Source organism: Pseudopodoces humilis, chromosome 9 (assembly GCF_049639895.1).
Source record: "Pseudopodoces humilis isolate 2021_Gansu_Grassland_sample_001 chromosome 9, ASM4963989v1, whole genome shotgun sequence".
In the NCBI taxonomy this organism is placed as follows: Eukaryota; Metazoa; Chordata; class Aves; order Passeriformes; family Paridae; genus Pseudopodoces; species Pseudopodoces humilis.
In genome coordinates, this window is record NC_142208.1 from 14,174,328 (window position 1) to 14,199,480 (window position 25,153).

General features: G+C 36.1%; 1 protein-coding gene across 1 annotated transcript in view; it reads right to left on the reverse strand.

Moving 5' to 3' along the window:
- LRMDA (leucine rich melanocyte differentiation associated) overlaps positions 1-25,153 on the reverse strand; it is a 616,838-nt gene that overhangs the window by 247,324 nt on the left and 344,361 nt on the right. The window contains exons 3-5 of the mRNA XM_005520506.3: positions 23,463-23,589; positions 13,129-13,268; positions 3,808-3,934 (exon numbers count right to left, since the gene is read on the reverse strand). Of these exons, the coding sequence (XP_005520563.1) occupies positions 3,808-3,934; positions 13,129-13,268; positions 23,463-23,589 (394 nt within the window). The remainder of the gene's footprint in view (positions 1-3,807; positions 3,935-13,128; positions 13,269-23,462; positions 23,590-25,153) is intronic.

Genomic DNA, 25,153 nt, shown 5'->3' on the forward strand with positions numbered 1-25,153 from the left:
CAAGAAAGCAGAATAACTACATTTAATATTAAGTTTGTTACTTGGAAGTATAAGTATATCTGCCAGTGATTTGGCCCTATAAGCTACTGCTACTGGTGACCAAATTCCTTCTGCTTTCTTTCACCAGTGTAAATAAAACAGATGAAAGTGTTAACCTTAAAAATGCAGTAAGCCAAAATATATTTGTGGGGAAGAGGGGCTGAGAAATACTGGGAAATATATGTATATGTATAATTAAATTTATATTTAAAGAGACTTATGACAGTATATATCTATTCATAGCAACACACTTAAATAGATTTTATCATCTAGATTAAATGATCGTGAATACAGACTTTAAAATATGGAATTATGTACTTTGATACACCATAATTTCATTTTATTCATATCATATGCAATGCAAAAATGTGTAGTCTTAACACATTTTCTCAAATCACATTTGCTTTGCATCTCTAAGTTTGAAAAATGAAACAGTTGGAAGCACAATTCATATACCTATAAACCAAAGAGGGGTACAGTTTTAAATAATTATGTCAAGAAATGACAACTGTACTCTTTGTAGAAGCACAGATGAATAATTACAAAGCTGGGACACAATTAAGCAATTTTGACTGTCGTATTCTTGAGCTGTCTTTCTGATGTGAAATGCTGTCATGCCCAGAAACACACTTCACACTGGACAGGCATCTTCCACTTTGAGCTACACTTATGCCAGTGAAATGAGGTCATGGTCTGGTCATTAAACAAGGCTTCCTCATCTGGCTCAATGCCTCTTATCCAGCCAGACTTCTCCAGTCTTTATTAAAAGCAGGCATGATACAATGTTCAATATTTTGACAAAAGAAAACACAAACATAACAGAATACTGAAGTTTAGCTCACCTACATAGTGAGAAGGAATACTGCACTGTAACATTAAACTGTTTTCTAATAAATGATTGTATCTTTCCATAAGACAGTCATATCACAAACAGATGCATTTTCAACAAAGGATGAAATGAAGCAAAGCACAAGTGTAGTGTTCTGTTAAAAAAAATAGGGAATAATGAAAGTAAAAAGAATTTATACAAAATAAAATATTTATGACTTAGTGATGACTAGTGATTGCTAGATACTCTCGCATTTGAGTAAACACAAGCTAGTCAGATGGAAATTTCTTGCTTTTAGTCTCATTTTGTGTATTTTTTTCTTGGTGGGGTATTTTGCTCTCCCAAGTATTTCATGTCAAGACTAAAATGAAAACAACTCCCCACATCACAGCCTCTTTAGATCATCAGTCTGCCTTTTATGCTGAATAAGCCACACCATCACCTTCTTATCATAATGGGGGAAAAAAGACACCACGTAAGTTAGGACTTTTTTTGTTGGTTTGTTGTTTTCAGTGGTTTGGTTTTGTTTTTTTCTCTGAAAAAACAGGTCTGAAAGGCCCACTGCTGTTACTAAATCTGGCAGAAGATTTTCATGTGGCATCCACCAACATAAACACTAATCACAGCATCTCCTTTCCTGGTAGCATTGGCTGACACAGTGCCTGCTACCTTAGGTGAGAGGGAAAGAAACCCATGTTATTCGGAAGTTCATTATCAGCAAGGTCATATATCGCTATGCCAACTTATTAAGGAGTTTTTCTGATGACCAGTACTGGATATGCTGCAATCTTCCTAGGAGTTTGGATCAAGGTGTTAATCTCTAACTAGCTGCAGAAAGCTTAAAATATATTACCAGTACCTGCCTGTTAAATCTGGCTGAAGATGGTCAAAAATATCGACAGCTACGTGGGAGTGGAACTGATGAACAGAAAACACAAGATCCAGGAAATGTGAAGGCTAGAGAATAAAAACCCATTATGTATGCAATGTATAACACATGACAGAATTCAAAAGTACAGTTACTGTGCACATCATCTTGGTGATTTCTGGAGGAATGCTGCTTGCTGTGGTGTTCAAGTGGAGCTGTCAACAGCTGTACTCATACCTAGCTGCAACTCACAGCGTATATGCAGAGAAAATTCTATGAGTCTTCTCAGACATAGAAAGAGTTTGCATGCATGTAGTACTATAAACATGAATATCCTAGGAAATAAGAACAAATCTGAAACTATTTGGAGTGCTTTATAATACCTGCATCAAATTTAATATTTATTTTAAATTAGCCACTTCTGTGATATGTATATAATTTCATATGATGGGAGTAATTTCATAACACCTTAAGAAGCATTAATTCATGCCATAAAAATAATTTAAAATGATTTTGCCATCAGTAATTTGTACTGAGCCATTTATAAAGAAACTCTTTAGTATAGCAAAAACAACAGTAAATTGGAGTCTTCTGCAAATTTTCTGAAATAAATGTATGCTTTATCATATGACTTCATGGGTAAATAATTCAAAACTATACAAAAGGTTCAGTTGTAGATCTAAAAGATAAAGATGTTATCCCTAAATTTGTTAAGTAATTTACCCTTAGCTATTGACTTAAAAAGAGGCTTAATCCTGAAAAGTAACTTTAAATTTGAGAGACGCGGTTTTTTTCTGACACTATTTTTAAGTTGCATGCAATTCACAGAGTAAACTCTTAAATAAGAGATCTCTTTATATATATCTACAGATACCTATAACTGGTAGATAAATTTAAAAAGAAAACTTCACCAGATCCAAAATCTGATTAGAATTGTGAAAGATTACATAGATAAGCTCTACCTAAGACAATTCAGCTGTTGCATTTGGCCAGATTCAAAGATGGTTTGCTGTGAATAGGATCTGCACCACAGCTTAAAAATAAATTATTCCATTAATTTCATACATGAAGCTGAAATAACTAAAGGCAGTGGTAAACAATATATCAAAGCAATGTTTGTATCAGAACTGCTAACATTTTAGTAGTTATAAATTAATCAGTCTGAATTAATTTGTAATGCACTGCAATTGTACTCATGATAATGCATTTATCCAGCAACACTGTTATGCTACCAAACAGTGCATTTCCATAACCACTACATTATTATTCAGCATTATTGGAAATCTGCAATAAATTATTGATGGTATACTTTAGAGAAAAAGCAGCAAACAGAAAGCAAGTAGACTGAAAACTTGAGCAGAGTTTTAAGAAAGATCTGCAGTGCTAAAGCACTCCGAGCACACCACAGACTGCTGTTATCAAGTATTGATCAACAAGGGAAAAAGAAGGAAAAGGGGAGAATTCACATTCGCATTCTGATTGCTTCAGCAGGATGCCCAGAGTTGATGTAAGCTGTATTAAATGCTCAGATTACTGAAACTGTCTCTCTGGTGCTGTCAATGCTTATTAGCAGGACACCACATTAAGTAACATCATACAAAATTAGAATCAACTGTTTCACTGAAAGCCAATAAACACCATAATTGCAAGATCTGCAATAGAAGTTTGGGTTTAACACACAAGGCAGGGGACAACTTGTCAGAAAAAATTGCATTCTTTCACAAAAGTATATCATACAGTTGTTACATTTCCTTGGACAGGGTAAAAATATTCTTTTAAGCTCAGTGACACATATTAGCTACTTTACTATGTGAAACAGAGGTTGAAACCAGAAATTTGATCACATGGCAACAGCCCATTAGACATGTACCTGTAAGTTTCTACATTAAAACACAGAAAAAAATTACTAAGGCTTTTGTCCCCCATCTGACCACATTTATCGGTCCTTTAATTTAAAAGCTTTTACCTCTTTTTTTACCTTAGCAAAAGATGCAGCCAGGCTCTTGGAGTTATTTAAAAATAGTGTTAGAAAAACCCATATTATTGTTACCACTTACATTTACTCTCCTACCTTAGCATCCTTGGGCTTAACCACTTTCATGAAGGCGCCTCTTATCAGGGCTTCCTCTCTCTCCCTCCTGGTTACTTTCCGAGTATCGAGAAATTTCAGGTTTGTCAATTTGTGCAGGACAAAATATCTGACAGATATCAAAATACACACAGTAAAAATCCAGTAATACACAAAGACATACTCACAGACTCAATGACTAAAAAAATAACAGGCAAAATTAACAGCCTGTGTCTTCTCTCTGTATTCACCTTTTTCATGCAATGTATCTTATGTACAAAGTTATAATACTTACTTTATTCTCTCAAATGAAGCCAAAACCATTTAATACTGTGGATCAACCACAATTATCACTATGGACATGTATGTTCACTCTGTATATCAGTGAGGTATAAAGCATACTAAGGAACAGAATAACTTGGAAATTGTTTTGCATTGCCTGTTTGGGAAAAGGAATTTTGAGTGATACCAAAGATTCCAGCCCACACAGAGGGAGAAAATCAATCTGAGATATGGGAAATTGCCAGCCAACTTCTCTGCAAGAATTCTTACCATTTGCCAACACTTCTTCGGATTTTTTATTTTATTTTCCTAAAATCACAATGATCAGCATTTGGAAGGAGAATTCCAATTTGGTCCTGCCAGAGGGACAAGGTGTTCTTATGGCATACAGATCCCAGCTCAGGATTAAGGGCAGAAGCACACAGGGAGAGACTATTTATGGGAAATATAAGAATTCCAAGTTCTTATTAGGATTCATCAGTATTATATTCTATTTATTGTTTCTACTTGAAGGATAGCAGCTTTCTAGCCTCAGAAAAACACTGTTGGCTTCTGACCTGTAGAGGGAGAGAACATGGCAGAGTAAAACCAAAGCAAGGCACAAACACAGCAAATCCAATATCTAACCACCTCAAGTACACATTTAGTCAACCAAATGTGAAGCAGAGTGAAGGCAATATCAGGCTTTTCCTGGCAGAGGGTACAAAGGTGATGATAGTGTTCCCCAGCCAAGCTGCTTTGCATAAACCCCAAGTCAGTCAGAGAGCTCCTCATCATACCCATCCCTTCTGGTACTGGGAGGAAGAAATTAAAGAAATAGAAAACTGCATAATGTTTTGGGGAAAAAAAAATAAAAACAGGGAAAAAAAAAGGTTTCAAAAGGTAAGTTTATTTTATTATACTGCTGTCTAAACCAGATAAACATGTAAAAATTACTGTAACGCTCCCCCTTCTAAAACCAAGCAAAATCTAATGGTGCAAATAAAGCTTTCCATCAAGTACACCATTCCTCTGAAGCAACACTTCCATAAATTGTTAACTGAAGTGACAATACTCAGTTCCGAAATGCTCAGACAATTTAAATGTGAATTCTCAATCTATGGCTCTGAATTATATCAGTAGAAGAAAGAGAGTCACTTCACAAAACAGAACATCTCCTAAGACCATTTTTTTAAACAGCAGCTACAGACCTATGAGACAGACACGTTCTCAGACTCATTCCAGCTTTCCTGGCCGCCCTTCCAGTCCTCCCTGGCATTTTGCTGGGCCTTATCTTTCACTGGAGGAGAAGCTATCCATCTTGCATTACTGGCAGAAAAGCTCTGATGACAACAGATTCTTTCAAATGAAGACACGTACAGAAGGAAACAATATGTCAAGAGTGAAGAAGAGTGAAGCTAAAAATGAGTAAAGACACCCACTAAGTGTAGGGTGAGAAAAGATGAATATTCAGGTGAAGAAAACATCGGTATTAGAAAATCAGCAAATGTTTAATGATGGAATGAAATATGCCATTGAAAAGCAGGCTGCAACAAAAATGACAACAGAATAAGACAGCACTGTCATCTATGCTGACTTTGGATCACAGCCCTAATGTCAGTCTCTCAATCATTTCAAAAGAGCTTAAAATTATAATAGCATTCCTTGATACAAATGTATTTTTGTATTTTTAAGCCATCCTGACTGCATTTCAAAAAACAGAATTAGCACTAGTACTTGTCAATTCCAGAAACAAAACCAAAAAACCCTACCCACACAAATTAAACAGCAAACTGCTCCACAAGTCAGTGGGGTTGGTTCTTTTTTTCAAACTTGCACTCCTTAAGCAAAGCAAATACTAAAAAGTAGGTACCATAAATATTATCCCTCTGGTAGAAAGAAGGTATATGTGCAATTCATTATTTTAAAAGGTGATTCAAAATGCAATCTCATTTATTCATATTCTTTTTACTAAATGTGGGAAAAAAAGTGTCTATGCTATTTGAAAATAATGCAATACATTCATATTAAATGGCTGAAAAAAACCCAGCAAGCTTCCTGGATACATTTTAGCTAGAAACATGAAGATGCAGCTTCAATCTAAATGTAACGCAAGTTTGCCATAAAAAATACAGGAAAGGATTACCAAAGCCTGGGAATGAACAATCTACAATATCAATTCAACCCTTGTAAATTTAATCCAGGGTTATTTGTTGCACAAAATCTCTTTACTGTGATGTATGACTTAGTTACTAAGGTTATCACAGCAGTATCCTAAAGTTGCCTAGTACATAAAACATTTCGGTTAACAATGCAGGGAGGTTAACTCCCACAGATAACCTACTATCAGAGGGTTAGACCAGATGACATGCCTCTGTCAGCTTTCAGGAGCTATTGATGGTTCAATCAGTTTGTTTTGAAGGTAAAGTACAACAAAAGGGCACTAAACTTATTCAAACTGTCAACAGGGACTATGGAATGTTGCTTGCAGGTAAGTAATTTTGGGTGTTTTAAGACTATTATCAAACACCAATGGCTGCAGAAAAAGACAGCTACTAATAACAGAACACAGCCATCATAAAATACTTTATGGCAGGCACTGGGACCCATAAATTGCATGACACATTGCACCTGTTTTAGACTTGTAAAATCACTAGTTAAAAGCACACTGGTTAATGAAGAACGATCCATCTAGATTCTACACTGAGTTTAGAAAATTTTATCTAGGTTAGAAATTGGGGGGCAGGGTGTCCCTATTTCCCCTCCCCCCTTTTATTTCTTAATAATTTTAAAACTTAGCAGTGTTCCATGTGTTCTGAAACTGCTGTTACTGGGTTCTAACACCTTTGTTGTGGTGTGACAGAAGGTTATTATCTTCAGTGATGAGGATAAAAGTGAGATTCAAAGAGAGAAAAGTAAAAATTAGACACACCAGGAAGGTGCTTACAGATCCACCTATCATTGCTTGCAAACTGATCATCTAATTCACAATGGATTAAAGAAATTATTTATTTAAGTGGAAACAACCTTCTTTTGTTCAGAATCATCTCCCCCACCTTGGCTCTTGGCATGGGTGCCAAGAGTCCCATGAAAACAAAGTCATAACAAGTATTCATCATATCAACAGGACCACTCAGATATGGGAAAAGACCACAGAATATGAAATTTTATATTATTTCCATCTTAGTTAGTAAAAATGAAAATAAAGATTAACAGTTCATTTACCAATTTTGTATGTGCTGCATGCAGTAAGCTCCATTTTAAGACTTTTCACACAGAACTACCAGGGTATTGGAAAAGAGGCCCATTTGCAAAATCTTCCACTGAACCTTTAATGAAAGACAATTCTAAGAACTATATTCTGTATAGTATTCCAGTTTGTACTATAATTAACAAAAACTGGAATATAAAACTGTACTACGTGCATCAATATTTAAGTTAAAAATAAAAAATATACATGCTGTGAAAAATCGTGAAAAGTTTGCTTGCAAGTATGCAGGAATATCCAGCTCTACTTGTATCATACCTGCAACTTGCTCTTTGTTTCAGAAAGTGTTCACTTTCATTTTTCTATTTTCTGGGCTATTATATTTCCTTTCCTTAACAATCATAGAGCATAAAAATAATATGCCTATTTCAAACTTTGAATGGCTGATTATGCTCTCAGTTACATTACTGTAAATTAGAAAAAATAAATAACCTGAAGTTGGCTTATTTAAGTCAGCATTTTAATGGGGAAAGACAAAAAAAAAAATGAAATCAGAAGAATTGAACAAATGTGTTTATGACAGTGAACTAAATTACGTTCTGTTATTGTTTCTTCTGCACCCCCAAAAAACTTACCCTTCTACCCCCAAACAGCCTATATATGGCTATATAATTTCCTCTGCAACAAAAACATTTGTTAAATACCCAGATAAGGAGGAGGAGCCATAAACTTAAACCAGCATCTTCCAGAAGAGAGGGCAGGATGTTGGCATGAGGTAGGTCACAGGGTCACATAAGACCCTGAGCAGCCTTGGCACTGTTTGGTGAGGACCACATAACTCTAAGGGGCTTGCAAGTCACACAGAAATCCACACCACCTCCAAGTATTTTAACACACTCTGCTCTTCCTTAGAGTAGTAAACAACTCTATGAACTAGAAAAATCTTTCTTTATATGTATAACAGTAGCTTTAGTTTTGCCTTGATTTCCTGTGTTAGTACAGACAAGTTGGGTATTATGGACTTCAATTTAGTTGTCTGAACAAACACATGGTCATTGTTCCTGCTCATGAACCCTTCCAGTGGCAAGTCTCAGATGGACCTTGTGTGGCCATTTGATGTCTTTCAAGCACAAACTTTTCCACGTGCTGGTGAGATGACAAGGCTCCACTCAAACACTGAAGCAGCACAGACTCATAGACTATACAGATGTCAGGGAATACCCTAATCATCTAATTAAGTACATAAAGAACATATAGAGAAGTAAAGACTTCAACTCTTCCTGCTGAAAGAGAGCCTCAACACTAACTTCACTGGTACTCATCATGTATATTAGCATTATTTTTATTACTGAGTGAGAACTTCTAGTCTCCTACTGCTTATTGAACATAGATATCTATATCACCATCCAAATACAAGACTACTTAAAATAGACAGCCAAATTCTGTAGCAATTTTTTAATAAAATAAATAAAACAAAACAACAATAAAACAAACAAAAACTGCAAGAATGCTGAAAATGCTAGAAGACCTGTGAGTTCTCACAGACAAAGCTGTGGAATGGGAACAGCTGATTTAGCTTGAAAAGTTAATTCATACAATACACATGCACTTCCCTTCTTGCTGTTACATCTTAAAAGGACTTCATAAGGTTATCATCATTTGCTCCCCCAGCCAAAGATAGCATATCTAGGACATGTACTTTTAAGCTACTTTAAAATAAACTCAGGCATTTGTTTCCACTTGCCCTTGTTTCCATGTCAACAGCATTTAATGAATGCATCATTCCAGGAAATGTCAATAAGGAGCAAAGAAGAATGAACAAGCACTGAAAACTTCACACATGGCATGAATTCTCCACAATCATATCGCTTTAATGAAAATAGGTGAGGTCACCTGCAGCATTCACAAATGCTTTGTAATACATTGTGACCCAGATGATTTTTCACAGTTCACTAACACCACGTTTGAAGTTTTCACTGCAAACAATACACCCACAGGACTGACCAACTGTGAGTACAACAGAAGCAACCAGCAATTACTGTGTTGACTTCTGTTACTTTGATCTCTGGGTCATGACCTTTGCATTCACGCAATCTTCAAAGCAGAGATTGGAGACTAGGTTATTTTAGAGGACACTGTTTTGCAAGCTATTTTTCTGTGTTTCTTGCTTCCTGTTGGAGCCAAAAGCTTCTAAATTTTCCTATCACCATTACATATTAGATATTCTGCTTTCCCTTGCCCTCACCACCAAGATGTACCTTTACAAAATATTAACACCCAAACATAGAAAGCTTAAAAGAGAATGATTTTTTTTTTTAATAGTAAGAAAATAAAGCCATTTTAATAATGATGGGAAAATCTCATGAGTCTTTAAAATGAATCAAACAAGTTTGCCTATAAAAATATCGCAGAAGGGAACTTCCAATTTTCTTTTTCTGTCCAAGCAAAAATTCCAATAACACAGGAATTTTTTTTTATTCATCAGTTTGTTCTCCTACACATTTGAAATGTAAGAAGAAATAGCAGGGATGGCAAAGAAAAGCTTTTATTCTTCCCTAAAAATATCCCATTGACAAGTTACTGTGGTTCTTAGACAAAAAATAACTATTTTGAGAAAAAAAAAAGAACACAATAATGTTTCAGTATAAAAATGTACTTTTAATGAAAGACTAGGAAAGAGCTTTAGTAATGAAATGATAGAAATGGTATACCAATGGATAATCTGAAGAAGCAGATGATAATTTCTTAACCAAAAGCATAGTTTTGTTTATTTTCCAAGTATTTTTGATAAAACCTAATTATTTTTAAAGTAAGTAATATTGCTTTTAACCTCTGTTTTTAAGATCAGTGTGAATCACTAGACTTTGAATTTTTTTAACATTATTTTTCATACTTTTAATATGAAGATTTTGGGGAGTTTACAGATCTTTTCAGTTTGTTGGAATGAGAAGATTAAGTAAAACTTTGATTTCTAGCACTTTTCTCTTTCTGGTTGAGGAATTAAGTAGCCTGAACTCTAATTGAACTCAGTAGGAACAAAATTAAAGTTCAATGAAAAATGAAGCTGTGGTTTCCAATGGTCACTGCAAAAGTTTGCAAAAAAATAAGTTCCCATTCAGAACAAAACAAAGCCAGTTGAAGTTATGGTGAAGCACAATGTTTACATAATTCAAGTTTTTACATAATTCAAGGTCACATAAATGTAATCTTTTGATGCTTTCTGATAAATTTAGCAAAATTAAAGGAAAGGAATTTTTTTAAGGAAAAAAAGTTATTTCAAACCATTAAAAAATGCTGAAACTGGAGGACAAAAGTTGTGCTCACAATGTGTATTCAAAACTCTGAATTAGCTACTCAGAGTAAAATTAGAAGAGCAGTTCTAATCAGTTCCATCATGTAGGTGATATATATTTTCCTAAAGATAGGCAGATAGATCAATTGATCGACCCATGGTTTTGGGTTTTGACTCTAATGCTGTCTAGCAAATACATTTCCTATAATGCAACAAATAATAATGGAAAAGGATCAAGAAGCTTTCATGATAGCAGCAGAACCATAAATCATTCAACTAATTAGAAGCCCATTCTTCTTTCTTAAAAGTGTTTAAATTAACCTAGTTTATATGGAAAAAAACACCCAGGGTTTTGAAAAATTGAGAGGAAAGAAAATGGAAGCAACGTTGCAGTTTCCAGCAGATATATAAATAGACTCCTTTCACACTTTGACATAGTGGTTTGCCATGATGTGACCTAAAACTACCTTGACCTCTCCTCCGAAATCAACATTTCTGCACTGAAATGCAACAAGGGACAGGCTTGTTTTGATGTATGGCTCTGTGACATATTATAAATATTACATCACATAAGCACAGAGGATGTCAATCAATAAGGAATTTTTTCAGAGAGCACTAAATGAACCACGGGTTCTTGCCTCTGAATGGCTCCTTTAACATACTACTTTTGCTTAAATGATTAATAGGAGACATATTGTCAGAAAACATACTTAAAGTGAAAAACAGTAAACTGTAGAAATATCATTCATTTTTTAAGCAATTTTCTAGAGCACATGTCACATAAATTTACATAGAGACAGCACTATTATAGTCTTGTAAGCTGGATAGTAGGCATACCTCCCACTTAAGTGTGAAAGCAATGGGAGATGTTTTATTAAACCTAGGCTGCTCTACTCCATGAAAACCAAAATGCTACAAGCTAAGCTGGATTCAAATCATTAAAAGGTGACAGTCTGACAACCTAGAAATCCTTCTCAAAAATCTGAAACAAACTAAAAAGTATATGTGCACATCTGGGACAGCTGTGCTGCTGTTTAACCTACACCATTTCTGAATGCATCGAATTCAAGCCTATAAATTCCCCATAAACCTATTTTTAGTCTCCTCTACTTTGTGTTGTTTTATCCTAACTCCTGCAGCACAGTTTGGGCTACCTGAAGATAAGATCAGGGTTTATTCTATAACTCCCAGTAGTGTGGGTGATCCTAATAAAAAGCCAGCTCAGGCTCTGCAAGGCAAGGTGACCAGCACTGCCTGGCTCTGCCGTGCCTCCAAACGCCATTTGCAGCCAATGGGAAACGTGCCAGCACACAAGGACTGAAATAATGCATCAGATGGCAGCAAGGAAAAATACATCTCATGTCTTTTTTTTTTTTCCTGTATAATCAATGTCTCACCTCTCTTAAGGTTATAGCTCTGAAAATTATGTCAGTTAGCAGACATTCCATAAGTTGGGGAAAAGTTGTGGATCTATACTCATAATCATCATCAGTCACAACTCTTTCTGTTTTTGGGTTTTTTTTAATAATCCTTGCCACTTTTAGCAACATTTCAGTTGGACTTATACTATTTTATCAAGCCTCTATATTAAATTTCAGATGACCTCTTGTGTAATCTAGCTGATTGACATTACATTATAAAGACTGGGTTTTTTTTTTTTAGAATGTACTGCTCTGAGTAAAGCACCAAAATATAAGAGGAGTCATTTATTCTGTGTTAATTGTGCCTTGATAATTACAGTAGAAGCAACTTAGCACCATATCAAACATGAAGAGAAGAAGAAGAAGAAGAGGAAGAGGAAGAGGAAGAGGAAGAGGAAGAGGAAGAGGAAGAGGAAGAGGAAGAGGAAGAGGAAGAGGAAGAGGAAGAGGAAGAGGAAGAGGAAGAGGAAGAGGAAGAGGAAGAGGAAGAGGAAGAGGAAGAGGAAGAGGAAGAGGAAGAGGAAGAGGAAGAGGAAGAGGAAGAGGAAGAAGAGAAGAGAAGAGAAGAGAAGAGAAGAGAAGAGAAGAGAAGAGAAGAGAAGAGAAGAGAAGAGAAGAGAAGAGAAGAGAAGAGAAGAGAAGAGAAGAGAAGAGAAGAGAAGAGAAGAGAAGAGAAGAGAAGAGAAGAGAAGAGAAGAGAAGAGAAGAGAAGAGAAGAGAAGAGAAGAGAAGAGAAGAGAAGACATGGCAACTGGCTATCTCAGTGGAGTGACTTTTTCTTTCTTTTTTTTATTGCCTGTCACCCTTAGTGTACGTAGACCTTGCCTTATCTTGGCCTTAAAGAAGGAAATGCCTTGAGTGGGGGTGTATGAATAGTCACATGCAGGAAATCCTGTGCACACCTGCTCAGCTCAGACATGTGCTATACAGCACTGAAATGTTTCTTGAAACAGACTTCCTGAGGGTGATCTCACCAAAATGGGGCTGCTCAGATTCTCAGGTGTTTCATGGCAGAACGTTACACTGCTTTCAGAACAGAGTAGATGTTTCTTTGAGACTCTGGGTTGATTTTAGTTTAGTATTTTTCCAGCAGTAAAACACGACTTTCATGCCTTATCACATTTACAAGTGAAAACACTAACCTGTATCTCTGGTAGTCATCTTCATCCTTTTCTTTGCAGACCAGTTCATTTGGGCAAGCAATGTTTCCAAGCAAACTGAGATACTGTAGTGAGGGCACAACTTCAGCCAAATGGTCCAAAAGGCTTTCTAATTCTGTTATGTGTCAAAGGTAGTGGGTTAAGGATTCAAAGACATTAATGAAAAAAACATTTAGAGTTGCATCACTGCTGATTTAAACATACATTTCAATAACTGACAATCAAATTTAGTACGGCACTCAGGAAAACGTCACATTAATTGTTCCAAGGGCAAACAGGGATAAACTTCAGTCAGTTTTTTGGCATGGAATGAAAGAATTGGGCTGTTTTGTCATTCTTTTCTCCTCCTTTTTTTCCTAGGTGGTTCACTACAAAACATTAAAACTTTGACAAAATGATGGATGCTGTGTGGTAAAATGGCTAGCAATTGCTGGAGCCATGAAACTTTTCCAGCATGGAAACAAACAGTTAGTTTCACAGCACATTCATCACTAATATATTCAGTCCACTGGAAAATGAGTTTAAAAAAAAGCAAAAGAAAAAAGTCAAACCACAACAACCCAGGTTCACTCCCAGCATATAAACGCTTTGAGTGTCACAGCAACACATTTGTAACCACTCAATTAGGATATGCCAATTAATGCTTTACTAAGTACAACTTAAAGACTTCAGTGTTACAAATACTTTATATATGAAACTTTAAAGTCTTGTAAAGCATAAAATTTTTCATTAAAAGAGCCCTATATTTTGAAGTTCATGAGGCTTTTTAACTTAACTGTATTTCTCGGAACATAAATGAGAAATACACACAAACACATATATTATTGTAAACCTGAATGAAACAAACAAGCAAACAAAGGTTAAACTGTCTTTAACCACTGTAATACTGCAAATCACATTAGGATTAAGCCTACCAACAATTTTCAATCATTTGCACCTCAATTTGTTAATTGATCAAATAATTATTTTGTTACAGCCTAGTATGACAGTCTCTAAAACCTGAACCATTCATTCTAATTTACTTCAATTTACATACACATATATTGGTGTGATTCTAAAAAAACATGAAAATTTTCCAGTATTTAAAAATCATCTGGCTTGGATGAGAGTAATAATAATTCAAAACCATTAAAGGACATTTCATTGCTTTGTTTTTATTCCCTCCTGCTGTTAGAGACAAACTATTGTTTTAAATCCTCACTTCACTTTTGATGCTATTATTTATACTTGATTTATGTGTTTCTGTTATCTTTGTTATTTTTAGCTGATGGAATTTACTTTATTTCTTCACCCCAATATCTTAAGGGCAACAGAAGCAATAGAGAATGGAGAAAACAGCTTCATTGTTCAAAATGTGGTCTTCCTTTTGTAAGCCTGAAATTTTAGTTTATTCCCAAACACACATGAAGATCATGACAACAATTACCGATTCTAATATACTAAAATCAATGCATCTGCACTTAGTGTTCTGTCCCATAACATCTAAAGAGTTATACTTAAATATTTTGCATGAGTGAGGAAAATGAGGGTTTGAAATAAGTTTTATGAATTCATTGAAAAGGTAGGAATGCTAACTTTTAATTTGGCAAAGCCACATTAGAGAACACTTTATACCAGTAATTAATCTACCAAACCCTAAGAAAAAATTATCTTTTTGTAGCACCATATGATTTGTGACCTAGGACGAATTACCAATCAAAACTTGGTGCTCGTTTTCATACCTGGAGCTTAAGCTCACACATAAACTTTTCATGGCTTTTTCAGGAAGTATGTGACTGTGATGGGAAACTCACAAACTCTTTTTCCACACATGTTCAAGTGTGGAAAAGGCTTTTTAAAAGTTTCCAAAGGCTGTTGGTGAAGTGCTTGGACCTGGCACCCTCCCTCAGCCAGGAGAAACACTTAATTTCTCGCAGGATTGCTTAAGTCGCAAAAAGGCTCCCTGAAAGAAATAGTTTATTGTTACAAAGGACAGTTATTGCCATAACAGCAATCATACACAGGAGGTTAGCTGTTGCAAGGCTTTGATTGTATCTGGTCATTTCCTATCCAAAGGGGAAAAAAAACAACATAAAAATAACGCCCCAACAACAATTAAAAATAACAACTCATTCAAATTTTTTGCTTCTTTGATGAAGTAAACATGCAGGACTTTTGCTTCTTAATTCAGCAGAACTATTTCGTGTGTAGAATCTGCTCTCCCCAGAAGTTTGCTGAATGTGGAGCCTGACATGTATTCTAACTCCCATCTGAAAATGCAGCCTTCAAGGCAAATATCAAAATGTATTTAAAAAATGTAAAGAAGAGCAATGACAGCTTAGATATGCAAAGAGTGTAAGACTACACCTCAAAATTCTATGGAAAGCAAAAGGGAGAGATACCATAGTCACCAAGAATTTCAGGTTAATAACAGGAGTTTATAATCTGCATTCCAAAAATCTAAATCTCCCAAATTTGGAAGCTAGTGTCTAGATTCTAATGCCTCATATCTAAACCCTAACCTTTATTTTCAGATGCAAAAACACCCCCTAAAAAGTATCTCATGCAAGAGAATCAGCAGTTATATCATAAATAAAATAAATAATTATTAATTAATAAATAAATATATAATTTTTAAATAAATAATTATTTTTTCTGTTCTTTAGGACTTGGGTATCTTTTCTTATCCCTCTTAAAAGCAAAATGCAAGGTACAGATTGATTTTTCCACGAAGCCCCATAGTTATTTTTTACCAATAACACCACAGTTATTTTTTACAAAGCGTGTAGGAAAAAAAATAAATTATATCCTGTTAAAATTTTCATGATTAAGTATTTCTCAGAGATGACTCATAAGTCATGGTGCACTTCTAGTGTAGTGTTTAGTTAATTAACATGTCAAATACTTACTTAAATCACAATACTAGAACTATATGATGCCACCAAAAGCACTGTGTCTTTCCAAAACAATGCTAGGAAAATATGGAGAGAGAAAATCAAAGCAAGTCTGAAATTTTATTGCCAGCTTCCTTTTTATGGTTTATTGTTGCAATCCAAGGAGTGCCATATTGGTTCAATCAGAGCCAAAGAGCTGCAAAATCCTGCTGTGCCACTTCTGAGACCAATTTCAGCTCCATTCTCTCCAAAAGAGAAAACCCACAATTAAATCCATGGACAGTCCTAATGAAAATGTATTTATTTATTTAGAGCTCTGTAAAAATAGCTCTGAGCTAATCTGTCTAAAGTCAGTGTCACTGATCACCAGGTAAATATGTAACAGTGATGCCAACACACTACAGTCTACTGTTTGAAAAATGGTTTAAAGTATTGCTGTGGTGATAATTAAAAAGCCTTAGTGTAGTAATCCATCTCCTAATTCAAGTGCAATCATTACCAATCTATTAATACCTATCTTTCTAACAGACACAAAACAAAGAAAAAAATTGTAACAATTAAAATTTTAAAATCATCAGCTCTACAGTTACAAGCTAGAATATTCTCAGGAATTCTACAACAATGGTTCCCTCCAAAAATGTAACTTGGTCTCCAGGAACAATTAATACAAACACACTGGACATACTTTAAAATTTCATCTGCACCAAAGGATTATACTTATTCCATGCACTCTTTCTAGTTTTAAATTAGGGAAACATTTAAAAGAACTGGGTATTTCTCACAGATTAACTTTTTTAAGCCACTTCAGACCATTACTATGTGCATACCACATGTGCATATTTAGTCAGTTCAAAGCAGACATACACACAAGCATACAGAACCCCATCACCAAATTTTCTGTTCAGAAAGACAAATGCTGCCAGCAGCACTGAGACAGTAGTAATAGAATTATTTGGAAAATTACAGTACTGTGATGGGTCAGTTTAGCTGCAGAGCAATACAATTTCTTGCAAGTTTCATGGAACAAAAAATATCATACAAATAGGCAGGTTCTGACTTGTCTGTTTTCTCTCTCATACTCAAAACCACTGTTTTTGAGGTTCTCTCAAAGGCAGAAAGAACAAGCAAAAGCCCAAAGCAAATGATGTATATTCTTTCTCTGGCTAAGAACTAACTGTCTGTGCAAGCTTGTAGCATTTTCATTTGTTTTGCAGAAAATCCTGTAGCCTGGACTGGAATTTTAGTGCCTAGTCAGGACTAGTCATCCCCTTTCATACCATTCAAAGATTTGTTCCCAGGGAATATTACATTTGTGCAAGGACAAAGTTGTAAACTCTGAGTGGATAGTGCCACTTGACTTAGTCAATTTTAGGAGAACCTCAAAAGCAGGGAGAGACATTTTGATGCTAAGATGTGTCTTTTGACGGCAAGCATAGTAAAAGAAAATTCTGTTACACTTCTAAGGGTTTGAGTGGATTCACACAGAAACTACTGCATGATGTCTCACGAGTTCCTCTATTCCAGACTTCTGTATTCTCAAGAGTCTCTTTATCAATGTCTTTTCTGCATATCTCCAGGGCAGAAACACTGCATGAATCCTTTTTGGAGACTAATAGAAGGGTCAGCTGCTTTACATACTGAGCACTAATGCTGGCCACCTCCAAACACCATAGCATTTCCTCCTTCCTTACCAGCATCCTTGGTATAGCCATATTCAGGCTTGTTCTCAGGAAAAACTGGGACTTTTTGTCTGCCAGAAATTCTTTTTACTAGTCACATACTCAAATACAGAAAAGTAACCACTCATGTTCTCTCTCTCAGTGCTTTCCAAGTTGCTCCACCCTTATATTTCAAAAAGTCATTCCACTTCCCCAAAAGAGTTGCAGGAAAGCTTTCCATGTTAATGAACTTCATTGACTGCAGCTTTTGGAAGTTCTTGGAAGCAAAGAGACACAGTAAAGAGCAATCAACATACATTCAAAATATTTATGAAATACGTACATGAGAATATCAGGAATATCATGCAGATTTCCAGATCATCACATAGAAAGACCCAAAACTGTCATTCAGAAGTTTTCTGCCAACTAATCATCTGTCATGCAGTTGCTGCAATTGACCTAACATTAAAACAGCTGAATAACACTTATGCCAGAGTCATAAATGAGTAAGGTATCTATATTTACTCCCAGCTGAAACATTTGCTTCAATTAAATTTATCAGAAACATGATGTAGCAATCACAAGCTGTTCCACACACAAATAGCCTTGAATCAGAAGTTACCAATTCTCCTCTGAATGCAGTATGAAAAGATCTTTGCCACCTGAACGCTTTTCCATTAGAATGTGCTAGGTCTTCAAGGTTGGATAACCACAGAAATAGCTTGCAATATGCAAGTATACATCTCCCTCTTCTCTGTGTGCAATAGGATGTCACACACAGTCATTTGTATGCCACATTCTGGCTTGAACCCTATCTGGTAGGGAGATAGGACCTTGAGATAAGGCCTTGTTCACTGACTTTGAAACCACTTTGCTCAAAGAAAAAAAGGTGCAGAGTGGATTGTAATTAACTAAGTCCATATATCTCATGGAGAGGTTCCTGAATACTGAATATATGGGGAAAAAAATCCCATTCTGCCTACTGGAGCAGCATTAGTTTTCTTTATGTAGCTGGAGTTGCCAGTGCTTTTAAAGGCATTTTAGTATCCCCATGGTTCCAAGGCTGCAGATTTGAAGACCACATTTCAATGTTATTAAGCAACAAGGCATCACAAAGACAAAAATAAAGTAGCAGTTCACAATTTTTAAAAAAGTTCTGATATCTGCAGTTCAACTCCTGCAAGCACTGCTGCAGAACAGCATAAGGAATCACCTGGACTGTGGACTACTTCTCTCTTCCATAGATGTATGGAAGACTACTTCTCTCTTCCGTGATGGCATTCACATGACTTTATTTTTACTTCAGGTACTCTTTATTCTAGAAGAAAGATTATTGGCTCATTAGGTACAGCAGTTCTCTAACAAGCCACGCAGATTTCACTAAATCCGCAGCTGTGGTGTGGAGAGCTCAGAAACCTACACAGGAAGAGTTCTGTACCACTTCAGTTGTCTGTTTAGAAGGAATGGGGAAATTGTCTCCATGTATCATAGCAGGCAGTTTGTGTCTTTAATGTAGTCACTCAATCTAAACATCAAGTTTTCAGCACTTAATATAATGAGATTCTGGAACTTCTGTGCCTTCAGGCACTTAAGGACAATGTAGGAACAGGTGCAGAGGCAAAATAAATTACAATCTATAGTTTTGGGGTTAAGCAAATCTGTAACTATTAGAGATTATTATAAGACCTGTGTGAAGACAAATTATACCAGAAGTATTTACTGGTATGTTGTACAGTTGAGGTATTTAATACATGCTGCTTTCAAAGGCTCAAGAACATATAATACCTAAATCTGAATTACACTGATAACTCCTCTTGCCATAAGAAATGTACATACCATTATGGACATTCTGTCTGGTTCTAGATTTCCCAGTCTATGGTATGAAATATTTTGTTTTTTCCCTAAACCATTCAAAACCTAGACCTAGATTCAATTATAAAATCACAGAATGTGCTGAGTTGGAAGGGACCCATCAGGATGACTAAGTTGAACTCCTGGCCCTTCACAGAACATCCCCAAGAGTAACACCCTGTGTCTGAGAGCACTGACCAATTGCTCTGTGAGCTCTGTCAGGCTGGTGCCCAAACACCCTCTGGTGAAGAGCCTTTTGCTGATATCCAACCTAAACCTCCCTGCCTCAGCTTCAGGCCATCCCCTCAGTCCTGTCACTGTCACCCCAGAGCAGAGATCAGTGCCTGCCCCTCCTCTTCCCCTCACAGGGAAGCTGTCACTGCACTGAGCTCTCCCCTCAGTCTCCTCCAGGCTGAACTGACCAAGGCACCTCAGCTGCTCCTCATTTGGCCTCCTCTCAAGTCCTTCATCATCCTCATGGCCCTCTCTGCATTCTACATCTATATTCAGCACCTTCTCAAGAAATTTTAGTACTAGTTTCTCAAAAGTGTATAGAATGTGTGTTAAATGTATGACCAGCTTAGTGGACTGAGTAAATAAATAGAGTATTTATTACTACAAAGAATCACAGATCTGGCTCATTATCAGACTTGTCTGTTCAGAAGTGAGGCTATGAACACCAAATTTTCAGCATACAGGCATGTGTATATATATATATATATATATATATATATATATAATTTATATATATATATTTATATATATATATAGGGCAAACTATCTTTTAATACTTTGTCAAATTTTAAAAATTCCCATCTGAGTAGTTTTGACAAATAATATAAAGTTTGAAATGTAAAGGAAATTGATATGTCTGTACTATATTGTCCCATACTGCTGGTCAAGACCAGCACAGTGAAAAGCCACGAAACCTCACACTGCTATAACACCCACAGAGAAATAGATAAATCTATTTAGAACTTTCCTGATTGATTTACAGTATTTAGTCAACACACTCAAAAGGAGAAATGAGGCTTCCCATTACAAGCATAGGTGCCTGCAGTTATCGGTCCTCCTCCAAAAGCAACTTCCCATCTACCCCCATCCATCCTGATCTGTGCTGCTTTCTGCTGTCCACTGTGTGCAAGAAAGAAACTAAGATATGTTTCCCAAAGTAAATCAGACTTTTTAAAAAAATAACCACACTATATACATGAAATAAAGTATGTTATACACATAATCCAACACTGCACAGTGTTGATGACTCTCCTTTAGGTATTTCCATTATACAGACTGCATTTCAGAAGATTTTAAACAGCTTATACATTATAGAAAAGTTGAGTGATAACACATTTTTTTTGATTGCAATATTTTAATTTGGTTCTTCCACTTCTCCAGAAAGATTGCTAGTGGCCTGACTGTAACTGAAATACGCAACCAGAAGAAAAAAAAACAGGTGATTGTTCTAAGTCTTCGCCCGATTTAGTGATAAGCTTTCAAATTTATACAGTATCCAGACATTATGTTAGAAGGGCCCAAATGTTATTCACACATACAATGCCACATAATAAGTGAACCATGCAAAAGGAGTAGAAAGCACTTAGAGCTATCAAAACAGGATATGGATCAAAATGAAGCCAGAATAAAAGGAGAGAAGAGTACATTTATATTAAGAGATACTCAGGAAAGCTCTCATATGTGTTCTAAAGTTTACATGCTATTCCAATTTTCAAAGGGGTCAGTTTGGCTTTTTGTTTATTTTCATCTCTCTCTCACTCTCTCTCTGTACATATTTATGTATACATTGCAATATTCCAACTATTGAAGTTTTATTTCAGATCAGTATTCTTTGCTCACTTGTGTCCTTTATGCAGCGCTACTGTCATATACTGAACAATCTTTCCTGAAATGTATTTCATTATTCTATTAAATGTACATTTTTTTCTTAACATTTTTCAAAGAATTCTATAGAGAAATAATTCATTAAAAGAAGTGATTCAAGTTCAAATAAGACCTTTTTTCAAACACAACATTAACACTGAGGAGAGGAATCTGGAAGGTCTCTGTGTTTCTGCAGACTCATGTATCCCCCCTACAAAAGATCACTGCTCCCTAGGGCTCAGGATGTTAATGATGGACAGCAGTTAGTTTTTCTTCTCTGGACAGTTTGTTTGTATACAATAGGTGTTTCAGAAGTATTTCTGAAATTCCTCTATTAAATTATTTGTAGCACGCTACAAAATGCATCTATTATTTCTATAACCTCGGTAGTTCAACACTCTCAAAGCTCCAACTTCATAGTTTTTAGATTGAATTAAAACAATCCCAGGACAGATAAAATCCTTCTTATCGTGTTATCATTGGCTTTGAGAGCTTACTCACTTGACAATACTATTTTAGTCTGTCTGTGAGACCAGCAGAAACTCTTTAAAGATTACTACTGACAGGATAATTTTTTTCCCTCTGGTTTTGTTCACTGAGTCAATATTCAATACGTCTGCCCTCTCTTTGGTAAGTGCAAAACTCCTCCTGGACTGCCACCCATAAGACAAATGTACTTACGTGCTTTTTGTTCTTATGGCCAAAGCTACACTTCATGGTTTGTAAGTGGCATCACCAAAAATGTTCTTGTATATTCTTCACAAATTCAGATTTTACCATGGCAGCAAACAACAAAACAATAAAACCAGTTACTCAAATCCAACCCACAATACCCTGCATTAACCATAAATCTAGCCTAATACCTAGTACAGTAATGATTGTTACTGTTCAAGAGACACTCTTGGCAAATTTCCACAGCTCTGAGAAAGAAAGTTACTCTGCTGATTTTTATTTATTTATAGAGTCAAAAATAAGTGCAGAAATCGTAGAATCTGCAGTTATTTTTATTCCCCTCAGTGGGAGGATTTTGCTTTAGTAGGAGGTAAATTGCTCTCTGTTTACATTGTCTGTAATAAAAGCCTGCAGTTGAGCAGTCTTGTCCTCACGCTGCAATTACAAGGCCAGGGCTTTAGCAGGCTGTGCTCTAAGACTCTGCAGGCCTCAGTTGGCCTTTTGGCCACAGCTTGACCACCCCTCACTTCTTCAAAATCACCTATTACACATCTTCAAACCTCCAGATGGGTCAAAGTATGGGAAAATTATGGAATAATCAAGTCTACGCCCACAGACTTTGCAGATAATTCGTTTTTATAGATCAATATCTGTAAGCCTACAGACTAGGGGGCTCTGATTCAGCAGATTATTTAGACAAATGTTGAAATATTTATTCTTAATAAACAGAAATAGGCATTAACTTTAGGCATATTGAGAAGTGACTGATTGGTTACAACTGGACTTAATCATACATCAAACGACTTTACTGTATTAAGACCTTGATCTGGAAAGTATTTTATGTGAATTAATACTGAACTGGAATACCAGAAAAGAGTGACATGCTTTTACAGCTGCAGTTGCACAGAAGCTACCCAATTGCGCGTATTACCAGTTTGATGAAAGTAGAGAAAATAATTAAGAATATTGTGTGGGTTTAATTAATTTTATCTTACTTTAACGCTTTAAGAGCTATTTAAAGTATTAAAACCTAATCCCGTTTCACTGCACGCTCTATTCCACTAGAGGTCAGCCTGCAACAGAACCCCAAGCTAGCACAGGAACTGCTGCACACGGGTAGCACTGACATTATTTTCTTTCTCTATTTTATCTATTAGAAAGATTTCTTCAGAGCCATAACTTAGATCTCTCACTAAAATGGAGCAACAGGAAGATATAATGGTGCATTTCATTTATGAATGACCTGTAATAAATTACTATGAAGTATTCCAGGTGCCAAACGAGAGAATGCTTTGTCTGCACATGAACTATATTTCACATACTTTAATTTGGCTGACACATAAAACTCATTTGACATTTTGCAGGTATTTCTTTGAAAGGATATTTGGTTCTTGTTGAGCGTTAAGGTATGGAGGTGGGGTAACCTGGGTAACAGAAGGTCATTTCCGAGTAGATTGTTGTCCAAGATCAGTTCTTCCAAGTAACTGAATGTTTTCAGTCCTTCTAGTGACCTGCAAACGACAAAAGGCAACAGGAAAAATGATACTCCACTAAATCAGGGAGGCCATTATGAGCTGAAATAAATATTTTAACCTTCCCTTTCAGGAGTGGGAATAGTTTTGGTTTGGGCCTGTCAGAAGAGTGAATGACAAGCATTAGTGGCAAGGGGAGTGCTGGCACTGCAACACATCCTTCACATGCTGGCAGGATGAAGGATGCGGGTCACTTAGTGAGTAGCCAGGATCCAAAACAAAAGGCTTCAGATATGGGGCCTGCAGGATGAATTTGTCAATGTCTTGTGCCTTCAGGCACCCAGCCTCGCCTGACCCTAACCTCCATTCCCAAGATAAATAACTCTGTCACAGTTCACCTTCATTCCCTGGACACAAATTTAAGTTGTCATCCATCATTTCTGCCAAGAAATATCATACCCTGCTAACAATAATAAATACAACTTCAAGTATCATTTCTTAGTAGTTACCTTACATGCAATAGTAGGAAATGTAGAAGGGATTTTCCCCCCCGTTTTTTATTAACCTCTTAATTAGATTCTTGAGTTCCTGCAAACAAAATAAAATGTTCTCTACAAAATAAAATGCAGAATTACACCAGACAGAAAAGGCGTTTGCTTTCTTCTTGGAACTTACTGTCCCATTGTCAAGCCACAGGTCACACTGCAGAGAGCAGCTTTTAAAAGGAGCATTTGACAACACGGTGGTGAAGATGGTGACTTGTAAATAAACAAGGTTCTGGAAGCATTCATTCCTCTCATAGCAAAGTACAAAAAAACCAACCAACCACACAAACAAAACTAAGAACATTTCAGTACCTTGTTAAGGCATCTATTCCAAATGTTTGCTCATTCCAACAGTAAAAAAATCCTAATCAACTGCAACCTAACAACTTAATCAGCTAAGACACACAATATACAAAGCACACGCACAGACATGAATTCACAGCTCAGTCACCTACCAGACACCTAAAGATATGCTGAGATTGCATGACTTGACAGCTGATCTACTATGCCTACTGGTGGGAAGATCATCACTGTATCTCCTGGCTGTTTTGTAAAATGTGATGAATAAGGGAGATGCAGGTTATACTATTTATTCAGTTCCCAATGACATTTATACTGAGGGGATTTCCTCACCCTCACCCCAGTTTTTTGGCAAAGATCAAAAGACAGCCAAGGTCCCTTTTAGAATGTTCCACAAATACAATTACTGGAGAAAAACACAAGTATTATTAGAAATGACAATTTAACATTCATCTGTGCAACAAGAACAAGGTACTGCTTTTGTAGCAAGAACTTACAGACCACTTATAGTTCACACTTAGACGGCTCAGGAAACCCAAAGAAATCAAGTGTGTGACCTTCACACACTAAACTATGAATAAGTAACATTTGTGCAATGCTGCAAAGGTGTGTTTCAGTCCAAGGACTCCAGAGTCTCTTGAACTGAAAGGGAGGTACAACTGTCACTAACACCATTTTGATACTCAGCTGGACCTGAAGAAAATTTGCCGCCTACACCCGATGGCATATCTATATCATTACAGTGCATTGATACACTG